Source organism: Marmota flaviventris, chromosome 11 (genome assembly GCF_047511675.1).
Source record: "Marmota flaviventris isolate mMarFla1 chromosome 11, mMarFla1.hap1, whole genome shotgun sequence".
In the NCBI taxonomy this organism is placed as follows: domain Eukaryota; kingdom Metazoa; phylum Chordata; class Mammalia; order Rodentia; family Sciuridae; genus Marmota; species Marmota flaviventris.
In genome coordinates, this window is record NC_092508.1 from 96,336,452 (window position 1) to 96,355,947 (window position 19,496).

General features: G+C 37.3%; 1 protein-coding gene across 5 annotated transcripts in view; it reads right to left on the minus strand.

Moving 5' to 3' along the window:
* Nucleotides 1-2,605: 2,605 nt before the first annotated feature.
* Uggt1 (UDP-glucose glycoprotein glucosyltransferase 1) overlaps nucleotides 2,606-19,496 on the minus strand; it is a 109,964-nt gene continuing 93,073 nt past the window's right edge. For all 5 annotated transcript variants that reach the window (XM_071619240.1, XM_027936780.2, XM_071619242.1 and 2 more), the window contains 7 exons: nucleotides 18,807-18,891; nucleotides 17,412-17,594; nucleotides 16,177-16,337; nucleotides 14,983-15,097; nucleotides 9,055-9,171; nucleotides 8,511-8,676; nucleotides 2,606-7,049 (listed from right to left, as the gene is read on the minus strand). In XM_071619240.1, coding sequence (XP_071475341.1) covers nucleotides 7,024-7,049; nucleotides 8,511-8,676; nucleotides 9,055-9,171; nucleotides 14,983-15,097; nucleotides 16,177-16,337; nucleotides 17,412-17,594; nucleotides 18,807-18,891 — 853 coding nt within the window. In that variant the 3' untranslated portion in view covers nucleotides 2,606-7,023. The remainder of the gene's footprint in view (nucleotides 7,050-8,510; nucleotides 8,677-9,054; nucleotides 9,172-14,982; nucleotides 15,098-16,176; nucleotides 16,338-17,411; nucleotides 17,595-18,806; nucleotides 18,892-19,496) is intronic.

Here is a 19,496-nt window from a genome sequence, read left to right on the forward strand (position 1 = left end):
TTTTTCTTCTTGGTTTTGTGTCATACTGGTCTCAAACTTGCAATCCTCCTGCCTCAGGTTCATGAAGAGCTAGGGTCACAGGTGTGTGCCACCATGCCCAACGTTTTAAAGATGTTCTTTCTCTTTCAGCGTTTGGCTACAATGTGACTAGGTGTTTCTTCTTTATACTCATGCATATCCTGCTTTAAGGAGAAGGGGATGCTGGAGGTGTAACTCAGTGGTAGAAAAGATGGTTACATGGTTGAGGCCCTAATTTAACCCTAATGCTGGTGTGTGCGCGCACGTACACACACACACACACACACACACACACACAAAGAGGTGTTAATAAAGGCGATGAGAAACAGTTTTACAACTTTATTATTTATGCTCATAGTCCCCTGGGGAGAAACAGCATGCCAATGCAGGGCCACTCAGGGGAAGTGAGGGAATTGGCTGGGCATAGAGGAAATGTGTGCAGGATCCTTTTTTTTTTTTTTTTCAGGAGGGAGCGGTCTCTGGTCTCTGATCATCTACACCTGGCCACGGGATGGCCGGGGTGGATGGCAGGGTGAACACCCAGTATAGGAGGTGGCTGAGGGTGTGAACTTAACTGGTCCTCTGGCCTCTAGCCAGGGCCTCAAAACTGGGTCAAGACAGCATAAAAAAAATACAAACTATTACAGGGAGTTACCGAGATGCTTGGATTCCTAAGTTTGATACTTTAAATCTTAACTTTAAAAAAAAAAATGGCCATATTTCTCTAAATACATTTTTTTCTTCTGCCACATTTTCCCTCCTTTCCTGGGACTCTGGTTACATATTTGTTATATTTTCTCACAAGTTATTGAATCCCTGCTCATTAATTATTTTTAATCTTTTTAAAAATTCTTTGTTCTTCAATTTGGATAATTTCTATTAAACTGCCATCAAGTTTATCCATCTTTTTTTCTGTAGTGTTTTCTTTTTCTTTTTTCTTTTTTTTTGAGTTCAAAGCCAGCCTCAGCAACATAGGCCCTAAGCAACTCTGGCAAGACCCTTCTCTAATATATATAAAAAAAAAGGTGTGTGTGGAGGGGGGGATGAGGATGTGACTCGGATTGAACCCCCAAGTTCAATCCCTGGTACCCTCTCCCACAAAAAAAATTCTTAGTCAACAATTTCAACATTTTGGTTGTCTGTGTTTTGTTCTTTCTTTCTTCTTGATTTTGTGTCATACATTCTTGCTTCTTCTATCTACTGACTTATAATCATATACTGGAAATTCTGAATACATTGTAGACTTTGGATTCAGTCATTTTTTTCATAAAAGCTGTTTTAGCAGGCAGTTACTGGTGGATCATCCTGATATCAGCCTTAGAGTGGGTCTATTTATTTTGTCTCCAGTCCTAGGGCCTTAGAACCCAAGTTCTAAGATACGGTATTTAAGAATAAGTACACAGGAATAAAACAGAATATGCTGAAGGTCCACATCTGGGTTTTCAGTAAAAAGCCTGAAATATTTATCAAGTCCCTCTAACTTAATGGGATACAAATTCCCAACTTTTCCTCCCCCGTGCCCAGCACTTACTGGAATCTTGGCTTGGTTTTTCCAGCCTTCCCAGTGTTGCTTTCCACTGGACCTTTTAGAATCCTGCTGTTTGTGCCCAGTGAAGGCAGCTGAGGGCTCCAGGGGAACATGTAAGGCAAATTCTGGGAGTCTGGGGCTTCTCCTTCTGGGATTTCCCCCTTCAGCTTCCAGCTACTCAGCCAGCCCTGACCTACCTTGGTCCCTCATTTTATGTCCTATTTCCTGTGGGCTACAGGAGGTACATTACTTTAAATGGGAATTTTGCCCAATGTATTTCTCTTCTTTTGATAGTTGAAAATTCAAATGTGGTCTTTAGGATAGCCAGGCACAGTGGCACACGCCTGTAATCTTAGCAGCTTGGGAGGCTGAGGCAGGAGAATGGCGAGTTTAAAGCCAGTCCCAGCAAAAGTGAGACACTAAGCAACTAAATGAAATACAAAAAAAGGGCTGGGGGCTGGGAATCAGTGGTCAAGTGCCCCTGAATTCAATCCCTGGTACACCGCCGCCCCCACCTCCGAAAATTTTTCTTTTAAATTTTTTTCTTAGTTGTAGTTGGATAAAATACCTTTATTTTATTTATTTTTATGTGGTACTGAGGATCGAACCCTGCGCCTTGCCCGTGCTAGGCGCTCTACCGCTAAGCCATAACCCCAGCCCCAAATATTCTTGTGGACCTATACAAAGTAGGAGCTCAGAGAACTGGTAGAATAAACAAAGCCCATGCCACCCTCTGAAGAACTCAGCAAGAAGGCAAGGCCCAGCTATTTCTGATGCCACCTTGTCTTAAGGCTTGGCTCCCTCTCTACCAAAGTTGGAGCTGTCAGGGCGCTTGCCTGCTAGATTCTGCCTGGGGCAGCTCCTAGAGGTTTGGGGCCTGGGTGCTACCCAGAGAATCCATAGCGTTGGCTGCAACCAGAACCCAGCTCCGAAGTGAGACAAGACTTCAGGTAGAGTCCTCCATCCCATCACTTCCTGTGCAACTTCTTTCACATGAAGGAGTTTGACTTTATAGATTTGCCCTTCCTGGACATAAAAACTGAATGACTGGCCAAACAGTTTGAAAGAAGAGAGGAAAAAGTTTATTGTGTTGAGCAGACCTTATTTTCATTACAGTATCAGGAAATTCTTTCTCAATTCCCTTTGGATGCAGAGATTCTGCAGACATTTAAAACCCCAATGCTGTTCCCAAGCAAGGGGCAGGCAGCACCTGAGCATGATGTTGCATTTAAAGGAACAGGATTACAGCAAAGTAGCATGATTTAAAAAGATTTTTTAAAACTACATGATTTCTTTAAAAATTCTAAGCTTTACCTCCATTTTCCCTGTTTACCTTATTTCCATGGATAATTGGTGGGAAAACATGGTAGTTGATACTCTTTTGTTCCAAATTGTCAACCTTGGTAATTTGCCTTTTTGTTTTTGTTAAGAGGAATTGTGCCCATTTCTTTGGAAAATCTAAATTGTGACAAGTAAGGCAATGCATAAATACAGTTAACCCTTCCCCCATCTGGCCTCAGCACTGCTAAGGAATGGGAAAGCTCAGGAGAGGGCCTCTTGCTTGCAAAACATCACTGCAGAGTTTAAACTTTATGGACTACTTCTGGGAAGCATGCAGCTGCTTGAAGCTAATTTTGTGGTTTGTTCTGGTAAGTTCTTAGCATTCAGTGACACCCTGGGGGAGAGAAATCCTGTACTCAACTCACTGACTCACTACCACTATATGATACACAAGTGCTGTTTCTGTACTATGCGGAGGAATCACAAACCAAATAATGAGAAATGTGTATCCGCCAGATACTTTGAAATACCAGCAACAGCCTGAGCTAATGATGTCTAACTCGCCTGAATTAAATCAGATAATTACCAAAGTCCTCATTAAGATCTTTTTCTCACTACATTAAGGCAGAAAACATATGAATTTAAATAAAAAACCATTACCCTACAAAAGTAGGCATATGACAAGCTATATTTCAGTTGATTAACTCAGATTGTCCCCAAAATTCCCTCTAAAAATCAAGTACTTAAAACACTAATTATTAAAATTACATAACAATGGAATATATATTTAAATAACTTTGCACATAATACATCCTCCATTTTTTGTTATCAAGACAAAGTTCATCAGGTGGCTGGACATTTCCACTTGTATTTCCATGAAATTCTACCTAGAAAAATGAACCAGCTCTCATAACTCCTAAATTGAACTATTTTTTAACTTAGGTCAAATTAGGAAGAGCAATGAACAGCAATCTTAGAAAAGGACTGCTTTCATGTAAGTAAAATTTATTCATGGGGGAGATGGGAGTTAGGGAGTCACTTTTTTGTGGGTAGAATTCAGGTAGTGTCCAAATTAAGGTGTCAGAGAAGTATACTTCTTACCTAAATTAAACTTAGGATTTCTTTCCTCCCTATCACCTGGGCCAGTCTTTCAATAACTGACTTCCATCCCCAGCCCTCAGCCTTCATTCAGGGGCCCAGTCCCCCAAACCAGGTAAAAGTTATTCAAGCAGAGTTTTAACAAAACTCAGAACAGGACAGGATGTAAGAACAGAAGAGATTAAGCTCCATTTATGCAAATTGTTTCTTAATATACATAATTCATGTAATCTGCATCTCCCAGGAATCAAACACAATGCATAGGCCTATCAGATAGCTTAGATAGGCACACATCAGTATGTTCAACTTGAAATGCAACATTCTGACAGACTCACAGTCAATCTTATAGAAAACCAACATGCTATCACTGTCCATGTGGGTAAGTATTCAGAATATTTTTAACCAAACCCAGGAGTCCAGAGACTCTGATGGTGGCATGCCCCCCAGCCCAGAAGTAGGCAGTGATGTCAACCACATATCACTGTTCACAGAACATAAAAACAGGCTCACAGTCCTGCATGTCACATTATTTCATATTACTCTGCCAACTGATTCATAAAGGAAACTCTCTACTATGGCATGATGAAAAAGAAAGAAAAAACAAAACCATTACATACAAATGTTTTCTAAGAACAATGTGCTGTGATCAGTTCCCTGAAGCTTGAACATTCTGCACAATCAGCTCTTGCTTCTTGGAAAATAAAATTTCTTATCTGTTTTTTTAGTCACAGGATGCTTTCTCACAGTAGAGACAACAGCAAAGCTGATTAGGATCCCATTTTAGTGGCAACATCCTTTCCTGGAGCATTTGTTTAATTTGGAGAAGTGATTATGCCACATGCAGCCAGGAAAGAAACTGGCAGAAGGAAGGTCTAGACCACTCTAGAAGCTGGGCCTCACATAATCAGCATGAGTTATTAATAAGACAGATGTCAGGATGGTGACAAAAGAGAGGCAACGAATGACATTAGGACACACACCCTACAGAGAATACATTTTACTCTGTATCTTTCTTCCATGCAGAATAAGCATAAGACAGAGAGCTGGGAGAAGGCTGGCTGGTGGGAACAGCATTTAAAAGCATGTCCCAGTGACTGAAGCATTTCCTGCTCAACCTTCCAGACGACACAATGGGAAAATGCACATTTCTTCCCACAGTTGTAGACAGCAGCTGCAGCAGTCTCTCTGAAAGCTTAACTAAATGTGAAGATGACGCCTGGACAAATGTTTCTTGATTCCACTGATCCTATTCCTTCAGCTGCTCGGACCAGGCGAGAGGTGGGGCAGGGTGAAATCATGCCACAGCCTTCGTCACAGCAGCCACTCTGAGTGACCTTTCCAGTCTCAGACAAACTTATCTACCCAACTTTTAATGAAATAATGAAACCAGAGTCAAAAAAAGCTTCTCCAGACTGACTAGGAGGCTCCTAAGCTAACTTCTGCATTTGAAAACAGAAAAAATTAAGTTGCCTGTATTTGTGGTAAGATTGTGATTTTTTTAAAAAGACTGCCCGTCAGCGTGTTACCTGGCTTAGAAGGGTGAGGATGTGGCTATGCACTTGTGCCGACTCATTTTTAAAATTTCTTGGTGGTGCTGGGGCCTTGCTCGTGTTAGGCCAACACTCTACCACTGAGTTCCTTAGCCTTTTTCATATTTTAAAAAAGCAGGCAAAAGAGGAAAGAACAAGCCTGTGTGAACTGGTAGGCAGATGTGGTGCCCATCAATGCACAAACTGCTGAACTCCACGCCTGGGCAGAGATGGCACCTCACACCTGCTCAGGCCAACACCACATCCAGGAACCTAACGGCCCATCGGTTAGGAAAGGCTGCTCCCATGGGGCGACACTGAGCCACTGCAGTGAAGACACACAAAATAGACTAAAGGGCTGACAGTGCTTTGTGATGCAGTCAAATCATGTCAGAACTAGTGTGGACTCAGTCATTTTCTGGAAGTCGAAGGTAACCAAAAGATCTAAAGTAAAAGGGATATGGGACAGTGTAGAGAAAAATACAAGTTCTTAAGTCAGAATCCTTCCTGGACTTAGAAGCAGGAGCATTTTGGTAAGAAAAGTCCAAGCCAAATGTCCCCTGGGTCTGAGAGAAGAGTAAGCAGGAAAGGGCAAACAATACAGTGACCATCCTGAGGGAGCCCAAGCCCTCAGAGATGGATCACTAGAGGGACTTACTATGGCTGTGTCCAGTCAGGAAACTGATAACAGATGTTCTTTTAAGAAAGTGGGAGGAAAAAGTAAGGATTTTCAAAAGTACAAAAACTGTTTACAAAATAATTACCTAGAAAGTTCACTGGGATTGGGTAGAGAACAGGAATAATGTTTTCATTTCAAATTAGCCACGATACTACTGATGGTTTATAAAAGAGGATGGCCAATTTCTAGTCTTCCTCCCCCAACACACAGAGCCATTCTACTGTGCTATCTTCCCTATCATCTCCCCAACCCACACCCATCCAGCTCCCAGATTAATTTGCTTAGCCACTGCACCAAGCCAACCTTAAAGATACATGATTGTTGGATGGGTTTCAATTAAACAATGATGCTAACACTTGGGAAAACAATGTGGGGTTGGTAGGGTGTGGGGAGAAGGGGGCTAGGAAGGAACATGTTGGCATAAACCTCCAGGTATGTAGACCTTGGATAAGGCTTCTGCTGGCCTGAACCAGAACAGGTGGGCATATGCAGTGCAGCCTGAGCTACAGGTAAGCTGAGGTAAGGAAGAACATGGCATCTCTGCTGGTCTCCTTCCCATGACAGTACAGCATGTACGTGATCTTGGGTGTGGACACCAAAGGACTTATTTTCTTCCAGTTGCTGCTGCCATTTCTTCTTCTAGTGAGAAGATTGCTCTTTACAGAGTCCCAAAAGATCAGCCACTTGTCTTCCTCTGAGGTACAAATCCAATAGAGCCTTAACCCCCAAAATCCAGCATCCACTGGATGTCAAAGTCAAATGCTCAGAATCAAAAGGTGTGGCACACCTGCCCAGTCAATTACCAGCAGTTGTATAGACAGATCAGAAAAAACTAGCATTTAGTATAAAACTGTTTTTCAAATGATGTCATTTCTTAACTTCTCCAGAGATCATAATTCTTCATGTTTCTGATATTCTATAGAGAAGGAAAACAATGAAAAATAAAACAGATTATCCTCTAGTTATAAAAATACAGAGTGGGCATCTTTTATAACCTATGATTTGTACCCCCACCTCCACTGTATCTCTTTTTCTTTAATTTTAGGAGCCTTTAGTTTGATGTTTTTGAAAGCAAAATAAAATAAAGGACACTTTTATTTTTAAAAACATTGAAACTACCTGCAAACCCCATTCCAAATGAATTGTCTTCACAGTATAGCGTTAACTTTCAGTACATGAGCAGTGTTTTCAGTCAGCTACCTTCTTTTCCCACTTATTATCATATAAATATTTCCCTACATATCAGCGTAGCTCACTTTTGGATGTTTAAACAGTTTTTATTGCTTTTGGTTTACAAGTAATAATAAATTTCTTTATGAATATAATTTTTTCTTGTGCTGAATTATTTCTTTAAGATAGATTCTCAACCAAGAATCTGGGGGCACAGCACTGCTTTTTAACAAGGGTGTCCTAATACACAAAGCCTTGGGAAAGCACACACACAGTTCATCACCATCTTCCCCAACAAATGTGTCAATATGTCTACTTTTTACTAATGACAGACTACTTCAACTTGATTACTGTTTGCTAAAATCCACTTAGTATTTGTGTTCTTCTCTTATTGGAACAGTGTATTCACATTCTTTTTCCATTTGTCTATGGAAATCCTTGAGGTTTTATAAATGAATTTGAATTATTTTTATAATAACTATGTAACATTTCAGTGTCATAGTACAGTTTTCAGGATGTATAGGCAAATCATTCAGGTCCATGTTCTGCATTTGCTTTTATATATTAGTTTAAAGCAGAATAAATCTTAACTTCCCGAGCCTGGTTTATTAATATATTTTTTTTTTAAAGTCACTTTTGTATTCAAATGAATATTTTTCAAGTGACTACCATTCAATATAACAGGGAGAACATAGTATAAAGACTTAAGTCCTTTTTATCCTTAGCTTGAATTAAATAGAAACATTTCACCCCCACCTCCGAGAACTATTTAAAAAAATCCATTTCCATATGCCTATTTTAAATAAATAATATATTTTTCAAATCAAAACAATATTTTGTCTTGACCTAAGTTTGTTCATTCACTAGTGCCTAAACTAAAAAAAATGGGAATCTGAGAAGAGCTTCCCAAAATATCAGGCTTGGCTTCAATGGCACAAAACTCCTAAAGCTAAATAATAATCATGATTAAAGCATCTTTTTTCCCCCTCAACCAAAAGAAAGGAAAGAAAGGAGGAAGGAAGACAGGCAGGGAGGTGAGCAAATGAATTAATAAACATTGCTTAGAAGGCAAAATGAAAAATAGACATTGATTGATGGAAGGATTAAAGGGAGATTTATCTTTTCCTTTCATTCATCATTCTGTCATTTTTGCTTCAAATCAGAAACACAGAAGAGCACTTACCCAAAGCCAAATGTCTGCACTTACCTTCTTGGCTCTGATTTTTTGTCTTCCCCTTATATAGTATTCCTATTTCTTTCTCCTTCTGAAAACGGGTCTGTAGCTGTTTGATCTCTTGATCATAGTCCTGCCACTCTGGGACAATCCGCACAGCAGCCTCCAGCTTGGGCTCTTTGGTCATTGGATTATTACACTGTAAAAACCAACAAACACAATTCAGCTGAGTTGAAGAAAGGGTGCATTAATATACAGAATCCAAATAAGTCTCTATTCTTGGGTTAAAAGTCCTAACTGGACAAAATGAACAATACTGAGAATCTCAATGATATAGTCAGCAGAAGCAATATGGGAGTGGGCTATATAAAGCTGTAGTTACTTCTTCTATGAAGAAGTTGTGGAGAGCTGCCAGAAGGCAACAAAAGCAAAAGTCCAGTAGGAAAATTAAAAGGCACAGAAATGAGCCAGAAGACAAGAGTGACTCAGCAGTAGGTAAGTCCTGAAAACAGTCCCATCTGATGCTAGGGGAGTTAGCTTCCTGGGCGGGTGTAGAAGAACATCATAGACAGCTCACCAGATCAATGGTTTTTGCCCTTTTCTTAGAAGCATCATCACACCATGTTTCACACCAAAGCCATTCTTGAGGGAGGGATTTGATTGGCACCTGATGGATCATGTTATTGGGCAAATCCTGTTTGGTAAAGAAAATAAAACACAAGAATCTAAAGTTCTGGAGGAAATTTAAATAAATGCATTGCAAAGCAGTGATGTTAGCTGTTCACTATGCATCACATACCAATCATAAATGTTTAGAATTAAAGGGGTCCTCACCAAAAGACTAAGAGAAATTAAGGAATTTATTTATGGCATTTTTTTGAAACTTCAAAATCTAGAGAATCCATGAGCAACTGAAAACTGTACCCATAATAAACAAGAGAAAAATGCTGGCTTATACCCACACTTCCTTCTATGGAGGCGATAATAAGAAAAATACTCCTGCTCACTTTTGAAAGTGAGTATAGAGAGGTGGTTCTTAAAATTTATAGTTTTCAAAAAAGAGAAGCTTTTTTTTTGTGTTGAGCTCAGCTCCCAAAAAGACGAGGCCCACATTTTTCAAGTTTGTCACAATAAAAATGTTCCATTGCCCTAAGACTTACACAGAACAAAACACTGATGGAATAAAGTAAGGCTCTGGATTCAATCTTTAGCAGAAATGAAAAGAAAGGAAGAAGAAGGCACTTGAAGGCATGGGAGAGCTAAAGGGACACTAAGAATTATGGGGACACAGGAGAAAAGAGACCCACAGAGATAACTCTAGAACCTGGGGTTTTCCACTCAGGGCTACATAGTTTAATAAGGTTCCCTGAGGCTTTTAACAGCAACTCAGGCCTAAGGTAACAAATATTTATATATAAGGCCTGTGGTGGCTGAGGGGAGTTCTGGTGAGACCAGCTTTGGGCTGGTGTACTAAAGGAACACACCCTATGATTAGAGACAGAATCAGCTCCACTAGAGACTGTCTAACTTCAAATCATCAAAATCCTAAACCTGGATTAAAATCATCCTGGACAACTGTGCCCCCAAGTTTCTGACAGAATAAAACATAAATTCTGTTGAATGATACCATTAATCTAGACCTCAAATTATCTCCATAAATAATTGGGCAAAAACAATGACTGACACACTAAAAAAAAAAAAAAAAAAAAAGATATATGAGAGATGAGAACAGGAATGGCAGACAAGAAAATAAGATCCATGGTAGCTCCATAATTGATACACACCAGATATCACACAAAGACTTTAAAGATATTCACTATGTACAAGATTTAAAAATTTTAAAATGAGAATTTCAGCACAGAACTGAAAACAAAGATATCTAAATGAGAACACACAGCCAAAATATCATAACCAAAAACAAAGTTAAATAAATTAGACAGCAAATAACAAAAATGAAGCACAGAAAGAAAATAAGGGAATAGAAAAAAGGATGTTAGAGAAATTCAGAGTTCAATAACAGAAGTTTAGCTTATGTGTAACTAGAATGTTAGAAAGTAGAGAACAGGACAGGAGCATTACAAGGAACCCTAAGACCATGTAAGAAAAATCAAAGTGAAAAAGTAGGTATATATTGTAAGGAAATCTGCTGAAAGCCAATACAAATGTTAAACAGAGTCAGAAGAAAAACAAATAATCTCCAAAGGAAAAACAATTAGAGCAGTAAATAATGTATAACGGAAACATTTGAAAAAGATAATAGAAAGTAAATTGTATTTAAAGTTCTGAAATACTAAATAACTGCCAAGCTGCAATTTTAAAGTCAGTGAATGTTCTTCAAGAATAATTGCAGGGCTGGGGACTTAACTCAGTTGGTAGAGTGCTTGCCTTGCATGCACAAGACTTGGGTTCAATCCCCAGCACCACAAAAAAAAAAAAAAAAAGAATAAGTGAAAAAGAATGAAGCTGGATGGACCCTTACCTTGTATGATATATAAAATTAACCAAAAAATGTTTAAAAGACCTAACTGTAAGAACTAAAACCAAAAAAATCTTAGAAGAAAACACAGGGGAAATCTTCACGACACTGGACTTGGCAAGATTTTTTTAGATGTGACAGCAAAAACACAGTGGGGTTAGAGGTGGTAGGGATTAAACTAGGACTTAGCATATACTAAGCACTACCACTGAGCTACACCGCTAGCCATGCAACTCACAATTGATAATGGGTTAATATACAGAACATAAAGAACTCCAACTCAACAACAGCAAAATCAATTAAAAATGGGCAAGATACTTCAACAGATATTTCTCCAAAGATCATAAACAAATGGCTAACATAAATGGCACACAAAAAGACAACCAATATTTTTACCACTAGAGAAATAAAAATCAAAACTACAATAAGATCTCATTTTAGGATGATTTTGTTCACTGAAAACTTTAAAGAAAAAATAATGCTTTCAAAGACAATTTAAATTCATTCAATGAATGAAAACAGACTTTAGGTATTCAGGTAAAGTAAGCATTTTTCTACAGAAATTTTTATAATTTTAAAAGAAAAAGGTAATTGGATCATCAGAGTACAGCTTTGGCCCAAATATTTAATATTTGGGTGAAAAATCAGTGAATACTTTCAAACTTTGAAAGTTTGAACACTTCTCAGGAGAAGATAAAATACCTTTCTCTAAATTATTATAAACTGCTCTTATTACAGAAAAGTCAGTGATGTAATAGAAAATAATTTGTTTTTTATTTGTTTGTTTTTAGTTCTGTTCCTAGCAAAACAATGTAAGGCCTCTCACTAGACCCTGGACATGTATGGCTTGTTGTATAAGAAAAAAAATTAAACAAATAATCAAACAACAAAAAAAGATCTCATTTTATACCCAATAGGATGGCAATTATTTTTTTTAAAAAATTGGGTGGGGAAAGGGGTGGAGAATAAGAAGTTTTGGCAACTGTATGGAGAAAATGGAACATTTATTTGTACATTTCTGGTAAGAATGTAAAATAATGCAGCTACTGTAGAAAACATTTGGCAGTTCCTCAAGAAGTTAAACAGAGAACTACCAAATGATTCAGCAATTACACTTCTTGGTATATTCCCCAAATTGAAAGCAGAAATTCAAATAGATATTTGCATATCAATGTTCATTAACAGCCTTGTAGACAATATTCAGAGGTAGAAATAAGTCAATTATCTATGAATAGATGAATAAATAAACAAAATGTATACACATATACAAAAGAATATTATTCAGACTAAATAGAAAGGAAATTCTGACATGCTACACAACACAGAGGACATTTTGCAAAGCAAAATAATCCAGACAAAAAAAGACAAATGTTACATGATTCCACTCATATGAGGGACACAGAAGTAAGCAAATTCATAGAGACATAAAGTAGAAAAGAATTTACAGTGGCAGAGGGTTACAGACAAGAGGATTATTTAATGGCTACAGAATTTTAGTTTGGGAACATGAAAAAGTTCTAGAGATGAATGATAGTGATGGTTGCATGACTATGAATGTACCTGATGTTACTGAACTGTACTTCCAAAAGTGGAAAAGATGGTATTTTATGTATATTTTCCCATGATTAAAAATAATATTAGGGCTGGGGTTGTGGCTCAGCGATAGAGTGCTCACCTCGCATGTGCGAGACCCTGGGTTCAATCCTCAGCACCACATAAAAATATATGAATAAAATAAAGGTATTGTGTCCAACTATAACTAAAAAATAAACATCAAAAGATAATAATAATATTAAAGGTAAAATAAAGACACATAGATAACAAAACTAAAAAAAACTGATACTAGTTGAACAGACACAAAGAAAAATTTAAAAATATTTTTCATCAAGTCTACTGGCATACAAATAATGGGAGTCCTAGAAGAAGGAGGAACTAGAGGGAGGAAGGAAGAAGGAAGAAGGGAAGAGGAGAAGAAGAACGAGGTGTAAAAAGAATAGAAGAAATAATGAAAACTTCCCAGATGTAATGAAAAAAAATCTACACATATCCAAGAAGTTCAACATACTCCAAGTAGGACAGATTGAAATAGACTCACACCTCAACATATTAAACGATCAATAGAGAGACATAGAGAGAGGGTATCTTAAAACCATCATTAGAGATGCAACATGTCATGTACAAGGGATCTCACTAAGACTACATCTAATTTCTTATCAAAAACCACGGAGGCCAGAAGTCTTTGGAGGCCAAGATATTCAAGGGGTTCAAAGAAATACTGTCAAGCAAAAATTCTATGCCCAGCAAAACTCATCAAAAATAAAGGAGAAATTTCCACGCCCTATGAAAGTTTGCAAATAGTGAAGTCACGCTGTCAAAAATACTAAAGAGGGTCCTTTAGGATGAAATGGAATGACACTCGAGAGTAACTGGGATCCACATGAAGAAATAAAAAGAGCACACCAGTAAATATTAGAGATAGTACCAATGCATTTCTTGTTTGGAACTTTTCCCCCTCCTATCTGGTTTAAAAAACAACTATGAAAAGAAATAATTATAAATCTGTTGATGGGCGCATAATACATATAGACTATATAAAAATACAAAGGGTTAGCTCCCGCTGCCCCCAGTGGGTTGGGGGTGGGTACAGGGATTAAACCCAGAGGCACTTTATCACTGAGCAAGATTGCCAGTCCTTTTTATTTTTTAAAGTTGCTTAGGGCCTCACTAAATTGCTGAGACTAACCTCAAACTTGCGATCCTCCTGCCTCAGTCTCCCAAATCACTGGGATTACTAAATGAGGTTGTTGTTTATGCTTTGAAATAATTCCTTGGTGTATTTGAATATGCATACTTTTGTTTTGTACACTCCATGGACACTGTATAGCACAATAAAGGTGTCCACTCCATGGACACTGTATAGCACAATTATTTTTTTCTTTTTTTTATACTGGGGATTGAACCAGAGGTACTTAACCACTGAGCAATATCCTAGCCTTTTTTAATATTTTATTTAGAGACAGGGTCTTGCTACGTTGCTTAGGGACTCACTAAGATGCTGAGGCTGGCTTTGAACCCGTGATCCTCCTGCCCCAGCCTCCCAAGCCTCTGGGATTACAGGCATGTGCCACAGTGCCCAGCCAAGGTTAAAAAAAAATTGGGGGGGTTGGTAGGGGGTGGTTACTGAGAATTGAACTCAGGGGCACTCAACCACTAAGCCACATCCCAGCCCTGTTTTAGAGACAGGGTCTCACTGAGTTGCTTAGCACCACACTTTTGCTGAGGATGGCTTTAAACTAGAGATCCTCCTGCCTCAGGTGTGTGCCACCATACCTGGCAAAATTTTTAAGGCAACTTAAGCAAAACAAGTAGGTGAAACTATGTATTTAAAACACAGCTTTTGGGGCTGGGGTTGTGGCTCAGCGGCAGAGCACTCGCCTCTCACGTGTGAGACCCTGGGTTTGATCCTCAGCACCACATAAAAATAAGTAAACAAAATAAAGATATTGTGCCCATGTATAAATAAATAAATAAATCACAGCTTTTTAAAACTCCAATATCAACTCTGAAAAATGCTTAGCATTAATAAACAATAATTCAGCTAACTTTCTTGCAACATATCATGGTTTCTAACAGAAAAAAGGGAAACTGCAATACTACACTTAATTATGTGAATCCTAAGCTATTTAGTTCCTAAACTAGGGGGGCAGGGAATTGACCCTACTGGGAGAGAAACAAATTTATCAGATGAGGTTAAATACAAAATTAAAAGATAAGGTAATGGTTCCAAAAGACAACTCCCTCCTTCCATGTCAACCGACATCAGGTCTCTGACATTTTTTACTCTTGCTATGCCTTCTCTTGAGGTCAGATGTAAATGTCAAACACACACACACACACCTTTTCACGAAGAAATAAGACACAGCTCTGAGAGTAGAGATTTGAGACACAAATAATACTTTGTTTTTCTGACACAACACACTATACCCACCACTGAAACTATTTATTAACCATAAAAAAATGGCCACTTACTTGGTCAAGATTTGAAAGGCTGTTAGGATCTTGACTCAGACCTTGGTACTGTCCCCTGAGTCTGTCACCAGCTGCTATTTTCCTAAATTTCTTCAGATCCACAACATAGAGTGCACTAAACAGAGAAGACCTATTTGTTAAAACGAACCATGGATTTATGGCAGAAAAAGAAACCCCACTGAATAATGGAATAGCCAAACATTCTGGTTTCTCTGTGAAAAGGTGGATTACAGCATTATAGTAGAGTTAAATGTCAGTATATGATACCACGAAGATGAATAAGAAAGTCACTGCAAAGTTCCTACTCTGTCCCAGTAGCTCACCTTGGTCACTCTTCCTTATTTGCCTTCCAAGGAAATAATTTCTGGCAAAAGACTTCTACAAATATAACATATTTGGTAGTAAAGCTACAACTGATAAAGAACCTTTAGTCAAAGATATCCTAATGATGTCCCATATGTACAAAGGAAAATACCTACAGTATTATAGTATTTTTGGACCAGGACCTAAAGACTGAAACTAGTCACCATATCGCATCAATCACCTGTAGGTGCCACTTCCTACAGGTAGGTCCCTGCCCTCCAAATAGTCTAAATCACACTTTTCCCAGAGAAAACAATGAAGAATTTATTAGAAATGCAATGAATGTATACAATGATTAAATTAAGAAGTCTCCTATAATAGGAGTAATCTATCCTATAAATCTATCCTATAAATATATCTGAAATATGCAAAATAATATATTTAAGAGATTATTCATTGCATTATGGTATGTCATAGGAAGAGACTACAAGTAACACACATATGCGAATAATATACAGCTTAAAAAGGGGAAAAAGGTCCCTCTCTATATAATGATACAGGATCTACAGGTAAGGTATTTAGTTTTAAAAAAAAAAGTAACAAAATAGTATTTAAAAAGACGGTATATTTTGTATAAAAAAAAGGACATACATTTATAGTTATTCATATAAAAATTAGACTCCAGAAGAACAGATAGTAAATTTAGGGGAGGTTATCTGTTGCAGGGGTGGGAACTCGGTAAAAGAGAGAAATAGGAAGGTTTTTTCCCCCAACAATTTTCATTTTTTTAACCATATTAACGTATCACCTATTTGCAATTTTAAATACACATAATTAAGTTTAAAGAACAAAAACTACAAAACATTATTAGGCGTTTTCTTTTTTCAGTACCTGATATGATACTTTCGCCCAGCTAAGTGACTAGCCCAGTACCCTGACTTCCAGAATCTGTAGCCATCCATTTCTCTTCGGCTATCACAGAAAGGAGTATAACCATAAGGGGCACCATCCAAATTGAAATCTCTTAACTCTTTCAGATCTGTTCGTACAATCTGGAGAAAAAAGTATCAAAAGTCATTTGTTAAGCCACCATGCAGACATCTCTAATGCAGTTTCCTTAGAATACAGAGTGCCTCACATAGGTGACAGGGAGGGCAGTTAGGTGAGTGATGGCACAGGCTCTAACAGACACACTTCAAGCCTAGATTCCTCCACTTCGTAGCAGGATGCTCTCACTAACATGGAAGACACTTAGCCTAGTATGTGGCAAATAATATTTTAACTATTCAAAAGAAGTAGAATAAACTTAAAATGCTTAGGTTTACTGTGCGTCCGTTTCCTCATCTATAAACTGGAGATGATGATAGTCCCCATCTCACAGTGTTGTTGGGGGAATGACATGAGTTAACATACGGAAAGCTATGGAACAATGCCTTCTCCAATATAAGTGCTCACAAGGACAGAATATGGCCATATTACAATCAGGAAAACGTATTTCAGGTTGAGCCACCTAAGACAGGAGGTTCCAAAGAGGTAGTGAAACTTTTTGTCCACATGACTTTTGCACACATTATATCACTTTCATTCAGGTAACTCAGGTTTCAAGCTGAGGGTAAGACAGAAGGCTGGAGGGCATAAGTGCATTTATGCTATTTGAGTTTGTATGCTTTAAAATGTGTTCCTTGTGATTAAGTAAAATCCTGATAACTGGAAGAATATCTGTAGCAGTCCTAATTATCAAGGCCAAGCATCCACTTGAGCTTTTTCTATCACCCAGACCAATAACACCTTATCTTTGGGGCAGAATAATGGAGATGGTGGCAAATACTGTTAAAACTTTATTTCCTAATTTTTCATTTTTTTGTTAAATGAATTACGATAATAAGACTACATTCATGATGTTATCATAATTACTGTTAAAAAGACACAGAAAAAGATAAAAGGACATATAATAAATGCAAATTAAAGTTAAAAATTGATCACACCTGGGTGATACCTTCTATATTTTCTTAATAGTGTAAACATAAGCAGGCACTTTTTCATAACTGGAAAATAACATTTTAAAAACAAAAAGAAGTCTATTGCCTTTAAGACAAATTATTACAATCTGGACTTTCAGAGCTTACCTGATCAGCATCCACAAACAGAAATTTGTCAACAACTAGTGGGAAAAGTACATCCAGGAAAAGAATCTTGTAGCCCCATATGATACGCTGTTTTTCAGTCTGTTGATGAAGCCACCGAGGCCATTTGTACTGAACAAGTTCATATTGGAAATTGTATTCATTTGCCATGTAAGGTATAAACTCCTTTTTTTAGACAAAGGGAACAACAATCATTCATTATGATTAAGAAAATTGACTTCATAATATAAGTCAACCACTGTGATTATGGTACAAGTAAAACACATTTACCAAAACAGTAGTCTAACAAAAAAATTGGAAACCAACTGACTTGAGATTACTTTAAAGAACATATGTAAACCTCTTGTCAAAACCCTTTCTTTTTGACTTTTAGTTACCACATGAAATGACAGAATCTGCAGGTGAAGGCTTTAGATCTAAAACCGAACAGGCAGGCACATGCATGCATACATGCACACACTTAAAGACATATGAACTTCAAGTTCATTTGTCTAAATCTGATTTCAGTAAAAATATTTTTTCAGTAAATTATTTTTTAAGACATATGAACTTCAAGTTCATTTGTCTAAATCTGATTTCAGTAAAAATATTTTTTTAAAAATAAAAGTATTTGTTTTTTTGGTGATGCTAGGGATTGAACCCAGGCCCTTGGGCATTCCAGGCAAGCATTCTGCCTCTGAGCTATACTCCCAGCTCCCAGTTAAATATTTTTTGAGCTTGATTATAAGCTTTTCTCAAGGTTAGTTCTAACCAGGGAATAAGATGGCAAAGCCAAAATCACACATAAATTTATTGTCATTAATAAATAAAACTTTTAGATTCTAAATACAAATACGTTTAGGGAACCAGAATTATTTCTTTATAAGTGATGTTACTGAATATATTAAAAGGTGTTTAATGTGATAAAAGGGGAAAAATTAATTTAGGTGACAAATCCTAACTGATACAAATAAAGCAGAAAACTTCCCAGGTGTGTTTTTGTTTTGCACAGATGAAGCATTACTCCACATATCATCTGGCAGTGGTTCAGGAGAAAACTAATCCTTCTCCTCCACACAAATCATCACTGACTTTTCTAATTAAAGTCAGACATGCATGTTTCAGAGGAAGGGAATGCTATTTCATTAAAACACTGCTTCTTAAAAAGATTAGACTCTCCTATATTATCTAAGTTTCAAACAGGTCATAGTTTTGTAACATGTTCACCCCATAGAACAATCTGTAGTAAGGAAAATCAACATAGACATACACAACTAAATTAGGGTAGTCAAATAAAAGGAAAAATTTTAAAATATAAAGATAAAACAAAAGCAGTAAAAAAAAATATTGTAAATATCTCCCTAATAAGAACAGTTTTCTTTTTCCTATGAAACAAACCTTAAATGTGGGGGACAAATAATTCTTCAAGAACCAGAACTTCACAGGAGTCTTAGTATTCTTTAGCACTGATAGCATCATTATGCTGCCAAACAAAAACAAATAATAATAATAATAATAATGTTTCAATGCTTTTTAACTCAATAACATTAAGCAAAATCAATAACAAGGCAGCACAGCAAACAGAGACCCTTAGTAATGGAAAATGTACTTATTCTTATTTATAAAGTTATCACTGAATGGGAGAGAAGGGGCATTTCTCTATAAAAATATACCTAGCTAACTGAGGAAAATGTTAATTCTGCTGTACCTTTAAGTAAACTGCTTCATGAACTGATATATCAATTATAGTACAAGTAAACACTAGAGGTTGTGGTAACTGAATATATCATTCCTCAACACCCCTGTCAAGGCACAGCAGCATTGGTCCTGAGAACATATACATACATGCATTACCTCCCTCAGACTGGACAGAGAGCCCTGCCAAGGAGAACAAGGAAGAGCAAGGGGAGGACAGTGTGTACAGGCTCAAGATTCCTCAATCAAGGCATTTAATTAAATAAATCATTACCATTGTCATTATTTTAGGTCAGAGGTTTTTTAGAAACTAAAGGATAAAAATGACATTTTGATTATTTTCTATACTAGATTTGCAGTGAAAAAAAGAAAAAAGAGACCTGATTATCAGGC